General features: G+C 41.2%; 1 protein-coding gene across 8 annotated transcripts in view; it reads left to right on the top strand.

Moving 5' to 3' along the window:
- Window positions 1-27,332, top strand: part of LOC308101972 (phosphatidylinositol-binding clathrin assembly protein) — a 137,394-nt gene that overhangs the window by 17,451 nt on the left and 92,611 nt on the right. For all 8 annotated transcript variants that reach the window (XM_080451534.1, XM_080451532.1, XM_080451528.1 and 5 more), the window contains exon 2: window positions 17,169-17,311. In XM_080451534.1, coding sequence (XP_080307660.1) covers window positions 17,169-17,311 — 143 coding nt within the window. The remainder of the gene's footprint in view (window positions 1-17,168; window positions 17,312-27,332) is intronic.

The raw sequence follows: 27,332 nt of genomic DNA, 5'->3' as shown, positions 1-27,332 counted from the left end.
AGTGAGAGTGTGTGTGTGTGTGTGTGTGTGAGCGTATAAAAGCAAGAGAGGCTTATGAGTATGTGTGTGTTGGAAAACAGTGTGTGTGTGTTTTGGGCACAGAAACAAAGGTGTAATGTCCTCAGCATCTGCGGGCCTCTCCTGAAAGTACTTGAGTCTCTCTCTCTCTCTCTGCCCCCTTCTCTTTCTCTCTCTCTCTCTCTCTCTGCCCCCTTCTCTTTCTCTCTCTCTTTCTCTCTATGCCCCCTTCTCTTTCTCTCTCGCTCTATCTCTGTGTCTATGTGTGCTGATATACTGGGTTATTTTTAGGGTGCTGTTTTGTGAGAGCCTTTGGCTGGCATTAACTTTGTGTGTGTGTGTGTGTGTGTCTGTGTGTGTGACTGTGTGTGTGTGTGTGTGTGTGTGTGTGTGTGTGTGTGTGTGAGCATTGGGACGTGGTACTTAAGCCTGTCTCAGCCAGACGACAGACAGAGAGATACACACCATCTCTCTCTGTCTCTGTCTATTGGGGCTGTCAAACGATAAGGAAATTAACTAATGAATTGCTGTGATTAAATTGTGATTAATCACATTTTAATTGGACTCTTTTCAGCTGCATTTTAAAAATCAAGGACACTTAAATTTGGAACCAAAAAGCACTCCATACAGAAGAGGTGCAGTATATCCAGTAGTGTAGTGGTGTCTGGATAGCATTTCAAGGTGGCTGTGCTGTAAAGCAGTGGTTCTCAAACTTCTTCATGTCAAGGACCCCCAAAATGATATGTATTTGGCCGCGGACCCCCATCTCAAAATATTTTGTTCCAGGGACCCCCAGAAGCAAAGGTTTGAGTTGCAAATGTTCGCTTCAAAAATATATTTATATTCAAAGATTTGCACACACTTTCACGATTTTTCAAAAATAGCTAGAAAGCATATCTTTTTTTTTTTTAATCTAGAAAGCATAACTCAAGTTGGCAGGCACAATATGAATATATTTGATTAGACGTTTCATTTTGGTGGTACCGTTAATCTCAACATTACTCTCAAGGATAAGCGAACTCGCCAAGTTCAAGTGCCTCATTCCTGACCACATCACACATGAGGATGATAAAACATTCAGGGCAACTCCTAATATTGATTAACTGTCAACCGGTACTCTATGGCTCAGTACTTTTTGCAAGTCACTTGACTCCTTCTTTCCGCCCTTCATAACAGTCCCACACTGAAGGGACAGTGACAATCTTTTGACTGAAGGAAATGTATGGTTCTGAATGACCAGCCAAGCAGAATAGATTTGCCGCTCTTCATGTGATCATAAAGACTTGACTGGCTGTTTGCTTTGAGGGTTTTTGCCATTGGTATCCTCTGTCTTTCCTTGTTAACTTGCCTTAACCCACTCAATCCGGCAGGAACGCATCTGTGTCATTTTAGATTTCTTTGGCTATTCAAAAATAGCTGATTAGCTGACAAAATAGCTGACATATGAGCTTGTAGATCTGCTATTTTTGGAAAAACAATAAGGTGTGCAAATCTTTGAATATATACACAAATCTTTTGCTCAAATCTTTGCTTCATGGGGGTCCCTGGAACAAAATATTTTGAGATGTCCGCGGACAAATGCATATCATTTTGGGGGTCCTTGACATGAAAAAGTTTGAGAACCGCTGATTATAGCAACAGCAGTCTTTAAAAAAAAAACTGTTAGGATTTAGAAGACATTTGTAAAATCCCCAGAAGAAATGTTCGCCTTAGAAATATATATACATTATATTCAAAGATATACAAAGAATAGCAGATCTACAAGCTCATAGCGCTGCACTCGGTGCCGCGCTATGAGCTTGTGTATCTGCTATTTTTTAATAGCCAAAAGTGTTAAATAATGGTTATAGCTAAACAATCTAAAATGACACAGTATGCGTTCTTGGATTGAATTTGAAATAGGACATATTTCCAAACAGCACTCATGCTGTTTTGCTGGCCGCTCTGAACAAAAGTCAAAGCCAAATCGCGCACGCAGTGTGTGGAGTAGATTGAAAGAGGAAGCTGCAATATTAATTGACTTTTTGTCCTGAACGCATCTCGTATTTCTCAGTCAAAAACCCGTTCAAGGAGGTTTCTGTGCACTTATCTGCAGCAAGCTGACACCGTGACAAGACCCGCAAACTGTTTTCAAGTGGAGCGAATGAGACGAATAGAGTGATGAGAGCTCTGTTGAGTACGAGGCGGGGCTGCTCCAATGCAGGCAACAGTGTGTGTGTGGTCAGGTGTGTGTGTTTTCCACCAGGAAATGAAGAGTCTTAGGACAACATGTGGCGAGGCCCGTCACAGTTATTACATAATCGCCTAATCGCGATTATTTTTGCATAGTCGTCATCATCGTTTCCATGTTAAAACATTTTCACACATTTTCAAATATATAAAAAAAAAGCAGAAATAGCAGATCTACAAGCTTACAACGCGCCACAAAAACAGTTATTTGTTTTATTGATGCGTTGAATTAATTGGAACATTTCCTGAAAAGGAACGATTTTGGACATACAAGACTTCTGCCCGACAGCAACAGTATACACAAAGAGAGTGTTTGGTGTATATAGTGTACAGTATATATGAGAGATACAGAGAGAGAGAAAGGTAATCCTTTCTTTCATCCCTCTGTTCAGTACCAGAGAGACTTGGTGCAGGCGGCACGTTGACAAACTGCTACGTTAACCCATTCAAACCTTACTGTGTAACCACAACCATTATTGTTATACTTTGGTCATGAAATCTTGAAAATGTGTGCACATCTTTGAATATATATACTGTATATATATATTTTTAAGTGAACATTTTGAACTCATTTTTGCTTCTGGGGGGGTCCCTGAAACTAAATATTTTGAGATGAGGGTCGGCGGCCAAATACATACAATTTTGGGTGTTCTTCACATGAAAAAAGTTTGAGAACCACTGATATTATAGCAACATAAGTTAAAAAAAAACTATTAGGATTTAGAAGACATGTGTAGAATATGTCAGTAAAAGCAGATCTACAAGCTTGTAGCACGGCACCGAGTGCCGCGCTACGAGCTTGTATATCTGCTATTTTTGAATAGCCAAAGTATAAAACAGTGGTTATTCACCTGTTTCCTAGGCTGTGTATTTTCCACTTCCTGTCGGATTTCATTGGATATCATTAGTCATCTGACCAGTTTCATTGGATTTCATTGGATCAAATCGACAGGAAGTGGAACACACACTGGAAGTGAAAAGCCTAGGAAACAGGTGGATAGCTCAAATCTAAAATTACACAGATGCGTTCCCGGTCTTAATGGGTTAAAACCACAACACTTGTTCATCTGGTGTCAGATTAGCCACAAACACCTTCTGGTGTGAGCCTTGATCCTATATGTCTACTGTCTAGTGTGTGTGTGTGTGTGTGTGTGTGTATGTGTGTGTGTGTGTGTGTGTGTGTGTGTGTGTGTTTATGTACATTGTGTGGTTGTGTCTATTCTGTCTCTCTTGTGTGGGATATGCTGGCATTTTCTTTGAACTGTACGCAATGTGGGCGTTCTTTGCAATTGTGTGTGTCAGAGATAACAAACATATCGTACACCATAGGGACATAGAGACGTAACAGAGGCAGACACACACAGTACAGGGCGGTCGTAGCTTTAGTGGGTAGAGAGAGAGGCAGTCTGGTAATCAGAAAGGTCACCGGTTCACCTCCCCGCCCCGCCCCGCCCCGCCCGCGGTGTCTTAATGTGTTGAAGTGTTCCTTTTGAGAAAGACACTTAAACCCTTAACGGCTCTCTCCCAGGGGCTACATGCTGCCATCCACGGTGATCCACCGACCCAACTGGTTAGGTGGAAAAAGTACTCACATTTCATACCATTCATTAAGACCTGAAGCCGATTCTACAAATGTCTTCTAAATCAGTTTTTAAAACAGTTTTCTGAACAACTTATGTTTCTATATCAGTGGTGCTCAAACTTTTTCATGTCAAGGAACCCCACAATGATATGTATTTGGCCGCCGACCCCCATCTCAAAATATGTTGTTCCAGGGACCCCCAGAAGCAAAGATTTGAGTTAAAAATGCTCGCTTTAAAACAATATTTATTCAAAGATTTGCAAACATTTTCACGATTTTTCAAAAATAGCAGATCTACAAGCTGAGCTTGTATATCTGCTATTTTTGAATAGCCAAAGTGTAAAATAATGCTTTTTTCGTTGAAATCAAAAAGTTACACAGATGCGTTCCAGGTCTTAATGGGTTAAGTAATGCAGATGTTTAACAATAATTTAACTCTTGAGAGCGAAAAGAGTGGGGAAACTAGACGACGGGGGCAATTCTGCAAATAGACCCCCATGGCCAGTCATTTGGGATCGATATAAGTAGGATATAAGTAGGATAATGAGCCTTATCTGTTAATGTTATTTAACTGGATCTCTGGTTGGGATTTTGGGCGTGCAGGGTTCGATATCTGAAGAGAATTCACCTGGACAGTCATATTTTATTTTGATCAGTCTTTGTGCTGAAGGGGCAAATTGATCAACCCTGGGTTTTCTCTGACCTGCTTTACTGCTGCTTTCAAGGCTCTCTCACACTGTTCATTTCAACAACAACAACAAAACTCTCAGAGTCAGATTAGCACGGCTTAAGTGGTCAATCGGACTAATCGATATAGTTCATTATAAAACACCTATTAGAATTTGTTTTGGCATCGATTCGGTGATCTATAAAAACAAACTAAAGAACAAGCTTCCCAGAGAAATTCTCAATTATTCGATCAATCAAAAAGTCATCGATAGTATATAATCTCTAAGAAAATAATCAATAGTTGCAGCCCTATATAGGCCTGTCACAATTATTACATAATTGTCTAATCGCAATATTTTGCATAATCGTCATAATCGTCAAAATTAAAAAAAAATCAGAAATAGCAGATCTACAAGCTTAGAACGTTGTAAGCTTGTAATCAGTCATTTCTTTGTATATTTAAGTTATTTGTCAAATACGTTTTATTACGAAGCCTAAAAGCCAAACTGAAATTAAGTTTTGTATGTTCCAATGTTCGATGCCAAAAACACAATTAACTCATTCAGTGCCACTGGACGTAAAATACGTCCAATGTAATAAGCCCTGTGCCACAGGACGTAAAATACGTCAACATTTTTTTTTGAAAGAAATGTTCAGAACCCAAGATATGATGATTTGAAAATGTTCTGCTCCATTCACTTCTTGTTTAACTTCTTACTGAAAAAGGCTGTATCTCGGCTCCTAAGCACTTTTTTTTTAACAATGAATTTTGGCTGTGGCACTGAATGTTTTTTTTTTACAATGAATTTTGGCCAGTGGCACTGAATGAGTTAAATCGTTAATCGCAATTATTCGTGTGACAATTAATCGTCAACTTAAATCTGTAATCGTGACGGCCCTAACCCTGTATAGAAAAAGCCCGGCAACAAGGTTATGTCATGTGACGACTGACAAAGGGGTCGTGCGACATAGTAGCAGAGAGGTAGAACTGAATGGAGAGAGAGAGAGATACAGGGATACAGTGAGAGAAACTGTATGGGTTTGTTGGCAGATTAGAAGGACGGTGGAAGGAGATGAAAGGGAAGATGAGCCATGGGGGAGGGGTGATGGAGATGGAGAGAGAGAGAGAAGACGACAGAACATGACCGGCCTGTCCAGATGTGCTCTCACTCTCTCCCCCTCTCTCTCTCTCCCCCTCTCTCTCTCCCCCCCTCTCTCTCTCTGTCTCTCTGTCTCTCTCTCTCCTCCATCTCTTTCCTGTTTGATCTGACCACCTGCTTTCTCTCTTTTCTCGCCTCATCTTTCTCTCCCTCTCTCCTCCCCCCCCTCTCTCTCTCTCTCTCTCTCTGCCCCACTCCAGCGCTCTCAGACTTTATTGCTGTCTTTTAAAATGCTGCTGACATGGATACTTTATTGGCCTGACTGATTAGGAAATAGATCACCAAAATCTAATTCATTACCATATTAAGTAATTAGGATGTAAAAATAACAGAGTGAACGCTCTCTCCCTCTCTCTCTCTCTCTCTCTCTCTCTCCTCCTCTCTCTCTCTCGGTCACTCTGTCCTTTCTTCCCCCCTCTTGCTCTCCAACTCTCTTGTCTCTCTCTTTCTTTTTTTATTTTTTATTTTTATCCCACGATTTTTGTAACCCCTATTTTCTCACCCTAGTGCCAATGCCTAAGCGTGTAATCCTGGGCACTACCTTCCCTCTGCCAACCTAGGGAGGCCAGGGCCGAGCTCATGCCTCCTTCAATGCATGAGAGCCGTCTGACCTTCTTGTCACCTGACAGGGGAGAGTTTCCCTGGTTGGACGTAGCGCGTGGAAGGAACACGTTATTCCAACCAGTTCCCTTCCCCTCCATCAGGCGCCCCGGCTGGCCAGGGGGAGGCAGTATAGTGACCAGGATTACTGTATGTTTTTTGTGAGGGTACCTACCCTAGGAGACGCGGGGAGAACATGCAAACTCCACACAGAAGGCCCTTTCGCCAACCTGTCTCTCTCTTTCTACCTTGAGGTTTACTTTAGTGATGCCTCGTTTGAGACAGAGTGCAGCCACTGTACAGTGCTCTCTGAACGCACACACACGCACACGCACACGCACACGCACACACACACACACACACACACACACACACACACAAATATTGTACTTTTACTCCACTACAATTATTTGAAAACTTGAGTTACTAGTTACTTTGCAGATATAAATTATTACATTATAAAACATACATTAACCACTTTAGCCCTATTTCATACCTGGGCTATTTGAAAATAGCCGATCTACAAGCTCACATCGCATCGCATCGCGACACGTTGTGAGCTTGTAGATCTGCTATTTTCAAACGTTTTAGTACTTTTACTTTTGGTACATTTGGATCCCAATACTTTTGTACTTTTACTCATTTAAATTGTTAATTCCAGACTTTTACTTGTAACAGAGTACTTCTATATTGCAGTATTGATACTTTTACTTAAGTAAAAAAACATTTGAGTACTTTTTCCACCACTGCTCACACACACACACACACACACACACACACACACACACACACACACACACACACACACACACACACACACACACACACACACACACACACACTTCCTTTGACAGTTCCGAGTGGAGTGGTACCAGCCCCTACGGCTCTGCTGTCCGCCGGTACCAGGAAGTGTGTGGCACCGTCCTGGCCAATCAGAGGAGAGGCCACGGAGGTAAACATCTCCGTCCGGGCCAATCAGAGTAGGCCACACGGAGGTAAACATCTTACCATTAACAATGCAACTCTGACAGGAGAGGAACAGAGATGGCCTCTGTCGGGGCATGACATCATCACCTCCAACTCGGCGGCCATTCTGCGCGTGTGTGTGTGTGTTCGCGTTTATGTTTTAAACAGCTGTGAACACAAATAGAATACATGCACCTTATGATCACAAGGTATGGTAACAGTGCCAACGCCTTGTCAATTTCTATGGTGGCCTTTATTTTTGAGGTGTGGGTGTGTGTGTGGGTGTGGGTGTTAGTGACTGACTGTGAGTGGCTCACTGTTCTCAGCTGACTGGGTTCATATAGAACTCCGTCTGACAGGATGAGATCATCTCCCTCTTACAAGTCATTCCCCTGTGTGTTTAAATGTGTGTGTGTGTGTGCACACGGGTGTAGTAGAGAGTTTTTTTTAACCACTTAAACCCCATATGGTTGACTGGAGTCCCTCAGGGCTCTATACTAGTGTCTGTTCTGTTTTCTATTACTGTGGTGAAGGCTTTCGCTGAAAATAGCCGATCAACAAGCTCACAGTGGCACCGAGTGCCGCGCTATGAGCTTGTAGGTCTGCTATTTTTTTGGAGAAAAAGAATAGTGAAAATGTGTCCAAATCTTTGAATATATATATACATTTTTAACTCAAATCTTTGCTTCTGGGGGGTCCCTGGAACAAAATATTTTGAGTTTGTAGATATTATTAGTATAAAAATGACAGTTCCCGGATTGAATGGGTCAAGAGCAGGAACTATTCAGCGTTGTGCACTGGGTCGGGGTACGTGACTGGCATCCTGTAAAAGAAACCTGGTTAACGGGCGATATCTTGACTTGTTTTTATTTCGGGGTTCGGTTGGGGGACACATCGAACATGCAGGCTGGATAGTTTAAAATAATGATTCACTGACAGCTGTCTGCTGAATATTAACCCATTAAGACCTGAGGCCGATTAAAACAATGTTTTCTAAATCCTAACGTTTAAAAAAAAAATATATATATATATATATTCAAAGATTTGCACAAATATTCACGATTTTACAAAAATAGCAGATCTACAAGCTCATAGCGCGGCACTCGGTGCCGCGCTATGAGCTTGTATATATGCTATTTTTGAATAGCCTAAAGAAATCTAAAAATGACACAGATGCGTTCCCGGTCTTAATGGGTTAAAGCCGGGGCTATTGGCATTGTATGTCACCATCCATTCGCTTGCCTACCGAGTCAGGTCGCATTAATGCAGAGCAGATCATCCGATCCGCACAGACTCTGCGCAATTCAGCTGATCTCCACAACATCTCACAGAGGGTTGAACATTGAACATGTTGAACATGTTGGATGATATAATGATCAGTTTGTTCTGCACAGAATCCGAAAAGGTTTAATTTAACCACAGCGAGAGATGACACGGCTATAGCCACAACTCTCCACTTTTTTCTTTTTACCATGAACCGATGCAAGGACCAAAATACACTTAATATTCAACAGCTGGAAAAAACAATCCTGTAGTTAAATAATGGTACATTTTCACATGGTTATGATGAGTACACATGCGGTTTTGCATGATTACAAAATAATTGCCTTTAACCCAGTCAATCCGCGATCCCCAGAAGCAAAGAGTTGAGTTACAAATGTTCACTTAAAAATATATATATATTCAAAGATTTGCACAAATGTTCACAATAAATAAAAAATAGCAGATCTACAAGCTCATAGCGCGGCACTCGGTGCCGCGCTATGAGCTTGTATATCTGCTATTTTTGAATAGCCAAAGTATAGAATAATGGTTTTAGGCTCAAATCTAAAATGACACAGATGTGTTCCCGGATTGAGCCCCAAAAAGGCAGTGGTTTACAGTGTTTTTAAAACAGCTAATGGGTGTTGTTTGGCACGACACAGAGCATGGCTTATTGCTTTTATAAAAAGCGTACAGCGTACGCTCTTGTATCAGTAGGTCGGGTCAGTGTGCAGAGCTAATGGGCTATATATTGTTTGGTTATTTACAGTAGGTACGGCGTATTTCATTGCATTTTCATGGGTCTTGACTCTTGAAAACAAAGACTAATGCGGGTTTCTGTGTGTAGTTTATTTATTTTCTTTCTATTTGAGTGAAGAGGAAGTCTCAAGGATAAAGACTGACCTTTGTCGGTCTACCGTGTGTACTGTAGACCCCATGTGAAAGTTAAAATATTACACCCTTGTGTCATGAGATGGAGAGAGAATCATTGTCCACATGCAAAGCAACTTCTCAAGGAGACATTTTCTCTCTTTCTCTCTTTCTCTCTTTCTCTCTTTCTCCCTTTCTCCTTCCTCCCTCATCCCTCTCTTCACGTTCTCCTGTCCCCCTCTCTCCTTGGTTTAGGATCAATGGCATCTAATTTGTTCCACTCTGCCTGATTAAGTCAGCACATGTACCCCATCTACATTAACACACACACACACACACACACACACACACACACACACACACACACACACACACACACACACACACACACACACACACACACACACACACACACACACACACGTTCTGTCTCTCTCTCACACCCACAGACACACACACACACACACACACACACACACACACACACACACACACACACGCACGGTACAGTCCCCGCAGACCTAATCAGCTCTTCTCTTAGTCCTCTCACACCACTACAGAACCTGATGAAAAAACATGAGCCCAGTTAAAAAGAGAGAGATATGGACGACCGACCGACCGAGAGAGAAGAGAGGCGCTGAGGCGTGACGGAAGCGAGGGGGAGAGAGAGAGAGAGAGACGAAGAAAGAGAGCAGGCAGAGAGAGGGGAGGACATAGAGAGCGAAAAACTAGGGAACAGAAAATAGAGAGATGGAAACGACACGGCGAGAGAGAGAGGCAGAGCTAAGATAGATGGATAGATAATGACACGGGCCACCTGGCTACCTGCGGGGTACAGCCAACTCACTGGGGACGCCAGCAGCTCTCTCTCTCTCTCTCGCTCTCTCTCTCTCTTCATCCCTGTTAGCGGGACAAAGCTATTAATTCTCACTGTGTTTCACAGACACACAGTCTGTCCACAGTGGAGGAAGAAAAACAAAACAAAACGAAACACACAGACACGGCAGACAAAAAGGAAAACGACACAGAATGCTTAGACTGTTTTTGACTGGGTTCAACAGACCGAACCTTCTATCTCTCGGTTTCACGCCTCAGTCCCAGTTTGACTGAATCAAAACAAAAGAAAGACAATTACAGAGGAAAGACACAGTGAAATAGTCATTACTCTGCAGGTGCAAAACATTTACCCAAACGGACCCATAAGGGTCTCAAGAGTTAAATGAACACTGTGTGTACTGTATAAATATAGTCCAGTGGTTCTCACTGAGGATTTTACAGTCTAGACTGGGATCCCAGAGATAAAGATCTATCAAATGGCCCTAAATGCATATCAAACTGGGGATCCTTGAAATAAAAACAAGAAAGTTTAAGAATCACTGTCTGATATACTGTTAGACCAGGGCTTGCCCAACTTTTCTATGCCATGGACCCCAAAATAGCCATAGCCTCTGGCATAGCCCCCTCTATTGCGGAATGGCTTAAAACAGTGGTTCTCAACCAGTGGTCCTTGGGGGTGTTCCAGGTGGTCCCCAGCTAAATGATGGAGAGTTGGTAACCAAATGGACCCTTATAGATCTTTAACTCTTGAATTGTTATTTTGATCAACGTTTGCCTGTTATCTCTCCTATGGTCATCAATACAACATGGAATTGAGGACCAAATCTTATCCAACGATAGCTAAATATATAAGTTTTGGGTCTGAGAGGCTACATCTCATCAAATGGTGGTCTGTGGCTCAAATGCAGAATGAATAATGGACCTTGATATGAAAAGGGTTGAAAACCAAGAAAGTAAAAGCCAATTGCTGATCTAATGAGCTCACAATGCGTCACGTTTGAAAAATGTATAAGAAAAGACAAAAGTCTTATTAATTGAATTTCAATTGACCATGTTGCCATTACAAAGCAGTGTTGGTTCTTGAGGCAGCGTGAGCATCCGCCTTAACAAGGCTTTCTCAATCCCCCTGATGCACAGACCAAGGCGCAGAGAAAAGAAAACATCTCTTTAATTGTATTCAAATCGAGCTGGAATCCCCGAGCATTGGCAAACGCATTCATTCCTTCTAGTTATCGTTACTATTATTAGCATTTTGTTTTGTTGGTGGATTATGTTTTAAAGAGCTGAGAAATAAAATGGCTGCGGATAAAAAAAAGCTGTGTCCGTGCGTGGAGGAGCATTTTGGATATCACAGACCACAAAGCAGGAGATGCCACACACGCACACGCACACACACACACACACACACAGGCAGCATGTAAGAATAACAACAAACAGAGATGGAGAGAAACTGAAAGACACAATTATCCATTAATGCGCTGCATGAAACATTTTCTGTTACATCAATGTACTGTTGCATGATGTGTGTGTGTTTGTTAGTGCGTGCATGAATGTGTGTGTGTGTGTGTGTGTGTGTGTGTGTGTGTGTGTGTGTGTGTGTGTGTGTGTGTGTGTGTGTGTGTGTGTGTGTGTGTGTGTGTGTGTGTGTGTGTGTGTGTGTGTGTGTGTGTGTGTGTGTGTGTGTGTGTGTGTGTGTGTGTGGAGAAGGGAGTGGAATCATGGATTAATGAAAAATCCCCATTATGTGGGGCCGTGTGTGTATTTATGTGTGTGGTGTTGGGTGTGTCTTCACATTGTGTGTAGAATGAGTGCATACTAAGTAAGAGTGTTGGACCACTTAGTTAAAGAGGATGCTACTGGGTGTGTGTGTGCCTGGTTTTGGCTGTGTGTGTTTGTGTGTGTGTGGATGTGTGTGTGCGTGTGTGTGAGTGTGTGGGAGGAGGATTCCTAATTAGAATGTAATGAAGACATGAAAGAGTGAGACTTTGAAAGTCAAGGCTGTGTGTTTGTGTGTGTGTGTGTGTGTGTGTGCACGTGTGCGTGCGTGTTAAAATATGCTGTGCTAAGGGAGTGTGGGTGTGCTGTGCTTCATGCACGTGGGTGCTTCCTCCTGTACAATTGAGATGGTGCTGAGTACATGTTAAAAGAGCAAATAGAGTGAAAGTAGGTCTGTGTGTGTTTGCATACTGAGTGCACACCTGGACAAAAGATCCCATGTCAAGTGGGAAAAGTGTGTGTGTGTGTGTGAGAGTGAGAATGCACGTGTGCCTGTAGATACCGGTGACTGAAAGTGTGTGTGTGGGTGTGTGTGTTGGAAAAGATACTAATTGCTTGCTACGTTGTGCGTGTGTGTGTGTGTGTGTGTGATTATGGTGATGAATTTTCCCTGTGGGACCCTCTCTCTCTCTCTCTCTCTCTCTCTCTCTCTCTGCTCCGTTCTACCAGTTGTCTAATGAGAAGCCCGTTTCCCTTAGTTACCAGGTGTGTGTTGAGTCGGCACCGACCCATAACGTCCCACGGAGAGAGTCGAGGAACAAAGAAAGAGGAAGAGAGATGGAGAGAAAAAGTAAAGAAAGGTGGAAGGGAAGGTGGTTCAAAACGTATAGAGGAATTATTAGGTCAGGGCAATGAACTGAAATGATATCAAAGCCGATATTTAGAACCAATAACCGACTTCAATCCAGTTTTGATTTATTTATTTTATTATACATCAACGCATCAACACGAAAACATTCTAATAGATCGCTTATAATCGACTAAATTGATTCCATCTTAACCCTGTATTATACTTCGTTGTACAATGTTGGCGTACAAAATAGTGAAAACAGGCGACCTGCGACACGCTGTGAGCTCGTAGATAGCCCCTTTACACTATTTAAAGAACAATTGTTGATTAATCCTAATCGAGCCAACAGTTAGAAATAATCGTGATATTGATTTGAAGTCCTATCGCACAACCCTGACTTATAGTTTACTGTAATTATCAGTAATACGTTCATAATGTCTGGGTGTGTGTGAGTTTGTTGTGGTTTTGTGCAGTTCATTTGCAACCATAATGGGCATGTTGGTTTGTCCAAAGCAGTAGTTCTCAAACATTCTCATGTCAAGGACCCCCAAGTTTAATATAACCCCCACAAGGACCCCTGGGGGTCCCCGTACGCCACTTTGAGAACCACTTGTACTACACAGTATCGCATAGTGTATGTTACCGTGCCTGCGGTGCGGAGGTCTTTTGAAGTGGAATTCAATTTTCTTATCTTCATCTCCAGCCCTAGTGATCATCTCTGACCAAAATGTAATCTTAATATTTTAATTTCAGAGTGCCAAGTTAACAACCTTGTATGTAAAACAAGGGCGTATCTATAATTGCTTTTAGTGTCATTGGTGCTATGTACTCTATTGTATGTATTGTATGACTTGATGATGAATTTAGTACCGCAATGGAATCAAGGTTATCCTTTTAGCACAGCTTTTCTAAACTTCTCAATACAAGTATTCAATTGATAAAAACCCACCATTGCCTCGGCAAAGTAGCTGCGCAGCTAACACCAAAACTAACACAAGACTGCATTGTTTTCAAATATTTCAATTACAGACATCTTTGTAGAACAATGCCATGAAATTCTTTAGATTCTTTTTTTTTGGGTGGATCTAAAATGGAATCAGTCCAGCAGCCACTTGTTGTAATTCCTGCAAATGCGAGAGGCATCGCACACCTAAATTGGTTTATGTTTTGCTAACTTTATAGTATAGTTACATTTTTATATTTGGGCTGGAGATTCTTGTCAAATAATTGGAAACAGTTTTTTTTAAACCACCACTAAGGTTACTGAGAAATGTCGACGGGTAGCTTTTTCTTTTTTTTGTACCATTATGCAGCAATACTAACGCACCTGAAAGGAATCAGCTACTGGAGTCAGTACTGAAACTGAACGATTCCTTTTTAATGCTTTTGAAGTGTGCACTCTGCAGCTGTATTGTCTAGGGAAACGGTGAATATGTATGTATGTTACATGTGGCGTTTACACGTGTCTTGGGGGAGTCTGGAACTGGTAATTGGACGCTCAACCTCATAAACCTCAGGTGGAAAAGCACTTGGGAAAGCTGGTCAGGGATGCATGAGGGCACATCAGTGATTAACCCATTAAGACCGGGAACGCATCGGTGTCACTTTTAGATTTCTTTGGGCTATTTGAAAAATAGCAGATCTACAAGCTCGTAGCGCGGCACCGAGTGCCACATTCGTGAAAATGTGTGCAAATCTTTGAATATATATATATATATATTAAAAAAAATTAGCAATTTTTTTTACTCAAATCTTTGCTTCTAGGGGGTGTCTGGAACAACATATTTTGAGATGGGGGTCCGCGGCCAAATACATATTATTTTGGGGGTCCTTGACATGAAAATTTTTGGAGGACCACTGATAATATTGCAACATAATTTCTTTCCAAAACTGTTAGGATTTAGAAGACATTTTGTAGAATCCCCAGAAGCAAAGATTTGAGTTACAATGTTCACTATAAAAATAAATAAATATATATATTCAAAGATTTGCACAAAATTCATTATTTTTTTCAAAAATAGCTATTTTTGAATAGCCAAAGAAATCTTAAAATGACACTGAGATGCGTTCCCGGTCTGAATGGGTTAAGTTTTAAAACGCGTCTCTCCACCTACTACGACAACTGTGTGCACTGGCGCGTGAAGCGCCGTGTTGTTTTTCACTGTCACTCAACACGCCGGCCGAGCCCCGTTCAAAACGGTACAACCCAACGCGTTGAGAGAGAGAGAGAGCGACTCGGATGACAGCACAAGAGTCGGGACGTGTAACGCAACGCCTTCACGGCTCGCCTTCATTCTAAAAGGATGTAAACCCTAGGAGGAAGTGAAAGGAGCGTGTCAGGTTCTGGTGTTTTGTGTGGGAAAAAGGATTCGGATTACACTGTGTGTGTGTGTGTGTGTGTGTGTTACATAGTACATCGGTTCTCAAAAGTGGGGAAGTATAGTATACCCCCAGTCAGACACGTTTTAAGACCAGGTGTAAACAGTGCTTGTATATACACACACACTCTTCTTGTGACACCTGTGTGCATTCACACTCGATGCTAAACCAGGGGAGCCGCCTAGAGGGTCTGTGTGTTATCTGTCTGCGGCTAATCTCGCAAACCACTGAACAGATCAGAGCCGAATCTCTTTTTTTCAAGCAGCCAGTAGGCCTAGGCCAAGGAAATACTTCCCCGAATTTATTTTACATGTACATTTCTTTATTATTATTAGTATTAGCCCATTAAAACCTGGAACGCATCTGCGTAACCACTTAAACCATTATTTTATATTTGGCTATTCAAAAATAGCAGATATACAAGCTGATAGCGCAGCGCCGAGTGCTGCGCTATGAGCTTGTAGATCTGCTATTTATTTTTTTATCGTGAAAATTTGTGCAAATCTTTGAATATATTTATATATATATATTTTATATATATATTATTTTTAAAGATTTTTTCTTTTACTCAAATCTTTGCTTCTGGGGGTCCCTGGAACAAAATATTTTCAGGTGGGAGTCCGTGGCCAAATACATATCATTTTGGGGGTCCTTGACATGAAAAGGTTTGAGCACCACTGATATATACAGTAGCAACACACGTTTTTTAGGATTTAGAAGACAATTTGTAGAATCGGCCTCGGCTCTTAAAGGGTTAATCTCAGATCCGCCGTCCCTCCATATCTGGTCAAGACGACGTCAGAGATGCATAGCCCTTTTTCTCAATGCTGCAAGCCGCTCGCTCACTGTAGTCTTGCGTCCTTGAGGCCGAAGGTTAGTTTACTTCCTGTGTGTGTTGAGGCTCAGCTGCTCTCTACCGTTCCATTTGTTCAGGAAACCAGAGTTTCTGTCTGGCCTCGGCAAACACCTGAAATGTGGTCTGTTCTTTACCACCGTCTGAATGTCTGTCGTCTGACAGCACAGCACTCAATGGAATGAGAGAATGGAGAAGTAAGGGGTATCGGAGGCGGAAGTGCGAGGCGGATGGAGTCAGTGAAAGAGAAAGGGAAAGGTTGGCAGAGGAAAGGATGAAAAGAAAGAAGAGAGATTTGCAACTAGAATTTTATCCTGTTTGTCCAGTCATGCATCGGTTTATACTTGGCTCCCTCCCCTTTCCGATCTTTAAGCTCACCAGACGACACGTTGTGAGCTTGTAGATCTGCTATTTTTTCAGAATATTCGCCCCACATGTTTTAGGTATGTCATTATATTCTCTCTCAGAGAATTGCCAAAATTACTGGAATATACTGTATGATGTATACAGTACAAGCTAAATCTATGAGCTTGAATACCGGCTATTTTCACAATGCATTTTTTGTTTTGTTTTTGAAGTTCAAGTGGCTAAGAATTGTGTTTAGTGTGTCTGTCATGTATTTTGCTGTGTGTTATATGGTATTTTCTAGCTAGGTGGTGACATCGTTGCTGTCGGGTGGAAACCTCACATGTCCAAAACTGTTAATTTTCAGGATTAAAATTCCAAAATAGCAAAAATAGCAGATCTACAAGCTCAAAATGCGACACGTTTTGAGCTTGTAGATCGGCTATTTTTGCTACTTTGGTGTGCCACTGTAGTATGATGAAATAGGGCATTAATTTACGAAACAACGAAAACAACATAAAAAGTTAAACTATGGAGATGAGAGGTTTCTGTCCGACAGCAACAATAATATGCACTGTGCCTGATGAGGAGTCAACCTTCAAAGTGTTTTTTTCTCACCAGTGTTCCATCTCTTTCTCTCCCATCCTCCTCTTCCCCCTCTCTCTCTCTGTTTGATGTGTCTGTGTGTGTTTGCATGCATTCTCCCTCTGTGTGTGTATCTGTCTGTCTGCCACTACATGTGTCCCCCTCTTTGTGTGTGTGTGTGTGTGTTTGTGTGTGTGTGTGTGTGTGTGTGTGTGTGTGTTTGTGCACCATGCATGTGTCCAACAGATCTGATCCACTGCACCAATGAGATGAACGTGAGTGTTCCCCAGCTCGCAGACACTCTGTTTGAGCGCACGGCCAACTCCAGCTGGGTGGTGGTGTTCAAAGCCCTCATCACCACACACCACCTCATGATGTACGGCAACGAGGTGAGAGGACTACACACACAGTCACACACACACACACACAGACACACACACACACGTGCAATGACACACACGCACGTGCTCTTACAGGGCCGTCAACGCTACATCAGAGAGGTACAATCATCTCTATCGCTGTCTCTCTCTCTCTCTCTCACATACACAAACTTGTGGGGCAATCAAGTCTTTATCAGTGAAGTACAATTCTCTCTTACACACACACACACACACACACACACACACACACACACACCCCTACAAACAGCCAGTCAAACACACAGTTGAGTCGTTTATTTATATTCACGAGACATAACAGGGTGATGAGCCAATCAGACGGCTTCCGTCTCACTCCAGATGTATCATGTTGACAGAGGTATTTGCCTTGTCTCAATTTAGAAACCCATCAGTGGACACAAACAGAATGTGTTTACGCATGCACGCGCGCGCACACAGAGCACATAGCACATAGAGGTTATCGTGCCCAAGTACTCCCCCACCCCCATTTGTCAAGAACAATACAAATATTCATCGTTACATGTTGATAGCATGAAATGGATGACACCATTCTCCCTGGTTAGGCATGATATCAAGATAATACCCGTACTATAGAGAAAAGAGAGAAACATAAGTGACTCTGAAAGACTCAGGGCACAGAGGGCAGCAGCTCCAGTCACGAAAGGCTGCTCCACTAGCTAGTGTTACAGTAAATGAATAGACATCACATATAAAGAGCTATCCCTAAATGACCATTACAGGTCTGTCACTCTGAGAGTGTACAAATGTAACATTTGTACTCTCTCAGAGTTATGGGGGTCCTCGGAAAATAAAACGTTTGAGAACCACTGTCCTAGTGGACTCCTAGTGTGCCATAGTGCCATAGTAAATCAGTGTCATGCATATTCTGAAGAAAACCTGGAGACTGACAATTCAGTAATTGGGTCTTATGAACGAAATAGGAACATTATAAACAAAATCAAAAATTTGTCACGGACCAGGCCAAGTCTTGCCACGGGCACATTTGTCCGTGTACGTACGGACACATTGATGACCCCTGTAAAAGATACATAATGCCTTTCCATAGATGGGGAAAGACATCAGTAAAATAGGGTCAGAAATTGTGGTTCAAAAAGCTCACATTTTATGACCATTGTCAGTGTTGGAAAGTAACTAAAGTAATATGTAACTTAAAGTAATATTATTACTTTTTTCCAGTAACTAGTAAAGTAACTAATTACTTTTGGCAGGGAGTAATAAGTAAAGTAACTATATTACTTTTTAAACAGGTAATATGTAATAAGTAATATATTAATGTTTTAGTAACTTTTCCAACACAGTGTTGGAAAGTAATGTTTTAGTAACTTTTCCAACACAGTGTTGGAAAGTAACTATAAAGTAATATGTAACTTAAAGTAATATATTTCTTTTTTCCAGTAACTAGTAAAGTAACTAATTACTTTTGGCAGGGAGTAATAAGTAAAGTAACTATATTACTTTTTAAACAAGTAATATGTAATAAGTAATATATTACTATGTTTTAGTAACTTTTCCAACACTGACCATTGTGATGCTGCCTCATGCATTAGTAGAAGTAAAAAACAGGAGCAACTTTTCCTCTCAGGTTGACTGAGAGTGTAATGAAGTGCAGGACGTGATGAGACTGTCAGCGACGAGAACAGCGTGTTCTCGGCTACACGCGGCACACAGAGGGATGTTGTACAGTAGTGTGGGGCTACAGTGCACGAACCCCTCATTAGAAAGACAATGCATGAGGTGCAGAAACCACTAGGAAACTGGTCTACAGAGATGTGGGAGAAAAGTTATATGGTTCCGATGAGTCATCCTACTTCACCGTTATTCTCGAAAACAAGTGGGCGAGTGCATATCCGTCTCTGTTTTTGGGTGGAAACCCAATTACCCAAAGATCTACAAGCTCGAAACGCGGCGCTTTGCGCCGCGTTTCGAGCTTGCGGATCTGCTACTTTTGATACTTTTGTGTGACGCTGTAGGGCAGGGGTCTTCAACAGGGGGTCCGGGACCCCTAGGGGGTCTTCAGAGTTACTACGGGGAGTCCGCCTCGAGCTGCGAGGCGTTGTGAGCTTGTAGATCGGCTATTTTCTGAGAGTTGGTGTAGAGGGAAAAATAAAAAGACAACGGTCAAGTTGACTGAATATTGAGGGTTCCAAAGGTTAACTGTCTGAAAATATATGTTTAACATGCATGAATCCAAATTATTGGAACAAGTCTATGAACCTACAGTATCCATGAAATCTTAAAAAAAAAAAATCTGCAACACAATCTAATTCAATATGGAAAAGAAATCTGCAACACAATCTAATTCAATATGGAGCTTCATCTCTCTCTCAGCTAAGGGGTCCTTGGCCTGAAAATGGTTGAAGACCCCTGAAGTAGGGAGTTAATTTACCAAAAAAAACACCAAAAGTTAGAATATGGAGATAAGATGGTTTCTGTTCCGACAACAGCGATATGGAGTACACCAAGAGAACTGTACAGGCCCTGAATGCTTGACCCTGACAGTGAGGGCGTCGTGTCCGCTGGCTCTGATATGCTGTGGGGGGGGGCATTTTCCTGCCATGGGTCCACTTGTCCCCTCCGAGGGAAGGGTCACTGTGCAAATCAATAACAACTTATTCTGAGTGATCACTTTATCCTCTGAAGAATTGCTTCTGTCCTGATATAGTGGCATTGTCATCCCCTTCCAGGGTGACTATGCCACGCCCACATCCATAGGCGCACAATTTGTCACCGAATGATTTAATGCAGGGGTCTTCAACCTTTTCAGGCCAGGGACCCCCAAACTGATGGGGAGATGGAGCAGGGACCCCCTACCTCGTAGGGTAGGGGGGGCTACCACATATATTGTATATTTATGTATACAATTGTGTCTTATATTGCCTGCTCCTACGCACCTGCCCCAGTAGGTGTGCAAAATAAAAATTCTCTACAAAATATGTATAAACATACCATGTTATTGTGCATCCATTTATCTGTTTGCTATGCATTCATGTTATGTTTAAAAATAATATATTTTTTTTCAAACAAAAATATTGTTTAATCAAACAACAATTTCGCGGACCCTCTGCAGTACCTCCGCGGACCCCCTAGGGGTCGCGGACCCCCTGTTGAAGACCTCTGATTTAATGTCTATGAAAATGATGTGAATCATTATGCTCAGTGGTGGAAAGTAACTCAAGTACTGTACTTTAGCACAATTTTGAGGTATTTCTTTTTTACTGTACTGGAGTATTTCCAATTTTCAATACTTTTACTTCTACTCCACTACATCTCGGAGGCAAATATTGTACTTTTACTCCACTACAATTATTTGAAAACTTTAGTTACTTTGTAGATTTGTAATATCATTACACAACATGCATTAACCACTTTAGCCTTATACTTTGGCTATTTGAAAATAGCTGATCTACGCAACGCGTTGTGAGCTTGTAGATCTGCTATTTTCAAAAGATTTGGATACATATAGAACTTGAGAAATGGGACATTGGGCATAATAAGTACTTTTACTTTTGGTTCTTTAAGTATATTTTGATGCCAATACTTTTGATGCCTATTATTATTATTTTCATTATTATTATCATAATACTTTTGTAATTTTACTCAAGTAGAAAAAAAAAAAAAAGACTTTTACTTGTAACGTGAGTATTTCTAGATTGTGCTATTGATACTTTTACTTAAGTAAAAACAATTCTGTAATTTTTCCACCACTGCATATGCCATGGTGTTTACAGTCCCCAGATCTCAACTCAATTGAATGCTGCAGATGCTGCAGAATCATGAAATAAATTGCTGCTATTCGTTTCAAAAAGCTTTAATTTAAACCAAGCTACCCCTGCCTACATGTGTATATATAACTATTCCCAACAGCAAATGAACACTTTTGTGACTTTGTAAGCTAGTTTTTCAGCTAGTCAATAAAAATGGCTTAGAAATCCGGAAAATTAATTAGCCATATACTGTACCAACGTAGGTAGCTAGGGACAGCTTGATGGATTCATGTACAAATACTTAACAAGGCAGGGATGCGGTGGGTTAACATATTCTACAGTAAATAATTGATCCTCATACAATACGGTGCTGCTCTTTGCAGCGCTACAAGCCTGTTCTTTTTTTTGTCTGCGATTCCCAGAACTGGAGGCGCATTAATTAGCTGTGGAAGTGCTTGGTTCTAATAACGGATGGGGATGCTTTTTCTAAGAAAAAGTGAGGTAATGCTGAGGTTAGCTACTTAAAGTGACAGACCTGCAAGGGGTGCAACTGATTGATTTAATCGATCATTTAAAACAAAAATCTATTTTAATAGAAAATTTGAAAATAACAGATCTACAAGCTCAGAATGTGTCGTAATGGTGTACGCCGTAGATGGCCTATTTTTTCAATTTTTACATAACACCGCTGTCCTGAGCTTGTAGAACGGCTATTCTCTCCATTTCTACATGTACAACAAAGTTAAAACGGGGCTTAAGTGGCTAATCAGACTATTTGATTTAGTCTATTATAAAACTTTTTGTCGATTCGTTGATATATATGAGAAATAGAAAAGAAAACACACTTCTTGATTATTTGATTAATTGAACAAGTAGTCAATAGAATAGTCGTTAAGGAGATAATCAATAGTTGCAGCTGTGGACGCACCAAGGTTTGGTCTCTGATGGTGTACTGCAGTGGTTCTCAACCAGTGGTCCGGGGACCACCGGTGGTCCTTGGGAGGGGGGTACCAGGGGGTCCCCAGCTAAATTAGTTAACGTAGCGTCACAATCATTTTAACCACTTAGCTTTGGCTATTCAAAAATAGCAGATATACAAGCTCATAGCGTGGCACCAAGTGCCGCGCTATGAGCTTGTAAATCTGCTATTTTTGAAAAATCTTGAAGATGCGTGTATATCTTTGAGTGTATATATATTTTTAAAGCGAACATTTTTTACTCAAAGCTTTGCTTCTGGGGGTCCCTGGCACAAAACATTTTCAGATGGGGGTCCGTGCCCAAATGTATATCAATTTAGTGGTCCTTCCTTGGCATGAAAAAGGTTTAAAACCACTGGTATACTGTATGTTGAACCATCCTATGTGGTCCAGAGCCACAGGGCGTTAACTTAATCCCGTTTGATTTATTCATTGCGTGCATCAGATGTGTGGCTTTTGTATTCTATATATAAACACCCAGTTTAAGGTTCACTTTCACTTTGACTGCCTTGCCTTTTTAAAATGAACAAAAGGTTTTGCTGCACCAGGTAACAACTGCCGGAGCAGCGAGCAGACTTTAGTTATCATGCCAGATTATAGTTACTAAAGTCTGTCTGGGCTACAGTATATGCGCATACCTGGGCAAGCGTTTGTTCTACGCCACACACACACACACACACACACACACACACACACACACACACACACACACACACACACACACACACACACACACACACACACACACACACACACACACACACACACACACACACACACACACACACACACACACACTAACTAGGCACACGCCCAGCAGCATCCTTTTGAACTAAACCAGAACAGGGAAGCAGGTATTTCCTTGTTTAGCTTGCCTCAGTTATGTCTACAGTAACGTTGCATAACACTTCCTATGCGAGGCGTTCCTGTTGCGCTCATCTGATTGTTTTGTTTCAACGCTGTAGCGTAGATGAGGAAGGATGAGGGTGTGACATCAGAGCCCTCTCAGGTTTTTTTTCCCCTCTCCCAACTTCACTGAAACCTGAACATCAGCCCCTACCTATTGCAGAGAAATGTGCTATTTTAGGCGTAGCCTAGGTGTCAGGTCTACTTCCTTAAAAATCCCTGACCTGATCTGAACCAAACAAAGATATTTTTTTCCTTTGACAGAGATCATTGGTTTGTTTGTTAAGTAACCACTTGAGCCCTACATACTTCGTCATACCACGAATAGCGAAAATAGCTGACCTGCAAGCTCACAATAATAATAATACATTTTACTGATAACGCATTTTAAATTTTCGCAAATCTCAAAGTGCTACAGGGTTTAAAAACATTGGCATAAAGCGCTGTTGTTGAAAATATTTAACATTTTTGACCTATAATGACCTCGCCAAAAAAAGGGATGCCAGTTTTTGAAAGTGGTTAAAAAAAATTAAATAAGCTTCCAGCTTTACTGACACCCCAAAAGACAGAGGTCTTCTCTGGTGTTGCCTTTTCCTTTTCAGAGTTTGGGTGTTATTTTGTTGGCCTGCTTTTCACCTGAAAAAAGCTGCCATGAACTCTCTCCGTTTTGCTCTCCATTATCCAAACAACCGCATAAATGACCTGACCCCTTTCAGGACCCGCACCTATTTATGCACAACAAAACGCTGTGAGTGTAATTTATATATATATATATATATATATATATATATATATTATATATTATATATATATTATATATATATATATATATATATATATATATATTATATATATATTATTATTATTATTATTTTTTAGCGGTGTAACCGCTCCTATAAGTGGGTTTAGGACCCATCCGTGGTGAAAGTTTTTCTTTCCGTCACGAAAATGTGTCTTTCGCTGTGACGCCATGCTGTGGAAAACACGCCCATAGGCTAAGCTCTGCAGGCTGTGATTGGCTAGCGAGACACATGATGAATTGAACTTCAAACTTCGCAGACGCGCTGTGATTGGCTACCGAGATGCATGATGAAATTAATAACTCATAAATAGCACCGCTCACTTCACACTGGGTGTGATTTCTTTTTTTACTCGGGATAACTTTTTTGCTCCGTCGCTTCTCGTTCTTGCAATCAGCTCATCTGCTCGATTCCTGCATCTCAACTCTGCAGGCTGTATGGATTGCTCGACGATTATGGCTCCCCCTGGGTTAGTGTTGAAGAACAACAAGTGCAAACAGAGTGCTGTGCTATTTTTGAAAAATCGTGAAAATGTGCGCACATTTTTTAATATATATATTTTTAAAGCGAACATTTGTAACTGTCAAATGTCTCAACAAAAATATCAGTGGTACTCAAACATTTTCTTGTCAAGGACCCCTCAAAATTATGTTTTTGGCCGCCGACCCCATCAAAATATGTTGTTCCAGGGACCCCCAGAAGCAAAGATTTGAGTTAAAAATGTTGTTTCAAAAAAAAGATATGTATTCAAAGATTTGAAATCTTCACGATTTAAAAAACGAATAAATAGCAGATCTACAAGCTCGTAGCGCGGCACTCGGTGCCGTGCTATGAGCTTGTAGCTCTGATATTTTTGAATACCCCAAAGTATAAAATAATGGTTATAGCTAAAATATCTAACATGACCCAGTATGCGTTCCGGGATTGAATGGGTTAACATGCATAAGCCAATCCTTATTTTGGGCACGGTTTCTAAATAAATATCAATTTAATAAAAAAAATAGCGAATATAGCTGAGGCAACGTGTTGTGATCTTGTACATCAGCTATGATTTAACCCCGGGTGAATGTAAAGTACCTATATTAAAAAAAGAATAAATCTTGCCTATACAATTATTTTTTGTTTATCTCATGTTCTCCTGGGCATTGAGAAAAGTGGCATCAGAGCCATGATAATTATAATGACAATGTTGATGACAAAACCAAATCACGCTATCTGGGTCACAGTGGAGAAAATAAGTGTGTTTTCTCTCTTTTTTCCCCCCCCTCCGATCCGTATTTAACCCATTTCGACCGGGAAAGCATCTTGTGTGTCATTTTTATATTTCTTTGCCTATTCAAAAATAGCAGATACACAGGCTCATCTGTGCCGCGATTATGAGCTTGTATATCGGCAAAAAAAAAAAAATCCTGAAAATTCGTGCAAATAAATATATATATATTTCTAAAGCAAACATTTGTAACTCAAATCTTTGCTTCTGGGGATTCTAAATCCTGACTATGTTGCTGTATATCAGTGGTTAGGTCCCTGACATAAGGATGTGGATTTATTTGGCCGCAGACCCCCATCTGAAAATATTTTGTTCCAGGGACCCCCAAAAGCAAAGATTTGAGTTAAAGATGTTCGCTTGAAAAAAAATATATATATATATATATTCAAAGATTTGCAAAAATGTTCACGATTTTTCCAAAGTCGTGAAATAGCCCAAAATATAAAACAATGGTTATAGCTAAAAATCTAAAATGGCACAGTATGCGTTCCTGGATTCAATGGATTAACACGGAGAAAGTATCACATTGGGACTGTATTGTGATGCCTGATGATAAAAAAAAGAGAAAAAAGCCGAAAGCCAAACGCGCTAACTAGGTCGATGTAGAGTAGCAGGAAGTCTAGATATGATATGTGCTGTTCTCTCACTGAAAGATGACTCACACCGTTGGCTTTCAGACACCAGGCTCCATCCAAAGATTAATGTTAATACTTTGGATTTTTTCTCCCCCTGACAGTTTTATTTTAAAACTTTTTTTGGGGGGGAAGAAGACATGTTTGCTTTAAAACTGAATTAAGTCATATTTTTAGACCGTAACATTGAATGAAACGACCCACTGTAATGTGTGGGATTTGAACCCGGCACATTACTATTAACCGCTTGAACTCCAGCATACCTATTTTGGGGGGAAACATTTTGGGTGGGAACAACAATGCGCAACGCGCTGTGAGCTTGTAGATCGGCTATTTTTGGCGAAAGCGAATTGGAGTAGATCGAAAAATAACGCTTCAAGTGTACAGCTCAACTCCCGTTTTGCTAATCAGAGGGTTCAAGTGATTAAATATACCTCATGATAACTGGCTGAACCGCATGGGCACCCCCTTCCCCTGACCCGTCTGCTAATTAATACTTGAACATATTATAAATCGACATGATTGTAAACCCAGGAGGTGTTGAGCTGTTTGTTAGCCTGGGTCCTTAAAGGGCTAGACCTCTCTGGTAGAGGTTTGGCTTGTGTAGTTACCTTGCCATGATGTAACTCCAAAGGGGGACAAGAAATCAAAAATATTTGCTCCAGTGATTAGAAATGGATAATTCTGCTGTTGATAACTCTGCTGTACTATGGCTCAAGGTCTCTGTGATCGTAATGACTGATTCAGAAATGAACTTTTTATTGCAGTCGTCAAGCACCTGGCCAGTGGTTGTCATTTGCATACACTGCCTCCTGTGTAAGTTATTATATAATATTATGTAGCAGCAGAACATAATTACAGTCTTTTTTAACTCGTCGAACTCGTCTAACTGATTATAAGCAAAACAGTTATACTTGATTCTGCACCGAAACTAGCAGATCGTCTCTGTCGGGTGGAAACCTCATAATGTCCAAAACTGTTACTTTTCAGGATTCAAATTCAAAAACGGTAAAAGTTGTAGATCTACAAGCTCAAAACGCGTCACTTTGCGCTGCGTTTTGAGCTTGTTGATCTGCTATACTTTTGACACTGTAGTAAGATGAAGTAGGGCGTTCATTTATGAAAAAACACTAAAAGTAAAACAATCTTGAGATAAGAGGTTTCTGCTCGACGAGATCTAAAAGCTGTGTTGTGAGCTTGTAGATCGGCTAGTTTTTGTTTTTTTGACTGGCACGCTAAAGAATAAATCACCCTTTAACCTCCAGCAGAGTTAAGAGTTCTCCCGTGCTGTGACTGCGGCAGCAGTAGAGACTGTCCAGTCATCAGACGGTATTCATCAGAGCCTGTCAGAGCGACGACCGTGGTGCTGCTGACTGAGACACAGCGTCCAGGTGTCCCTGGTCCCCCGTGGAGACGCCCCCATTCATTACAGTCAAAGCTGCTCCGCAGTGTTTTTCCCATTAATTAGCTAAACCGCGGCGGTGGCCCACAAACTGTTTTCGGAACGACCCAAAAATATTTTTCTTTTTGGGTACTCTCATAAATAATTCACAGAAAATAACGCTATACGTGCTGCTTTGCTCCGTCGCTTTCTCGTTCTCGCAATCAGCTCATCTGCCCGATTCGTGCATCTCAACTCTGCAGGCTGTATGGATTGCTGGACGATTATGAATCGGAAGGTTCCCTCGTTCAACCCCTGGCT

The sequence above is a fragment of the Gymnoscopelus braueri genome (assembly GCF_963280865.1).
Source record: "Gymnoscopelus braueri genome assembly, chromosome: 15".
Taxonomy (NCBI): Eukaryota; Metazoa; Chordata; class Actinopteri; order Myctophiformes; family Myctophidae; genus Gymnoscopelus; species Gymnoscopelus braueri.
Note: the sequence above shows the minus strand (reverse complement) of the source record. Positions and strands in the feature narration are given on the sequence as shown.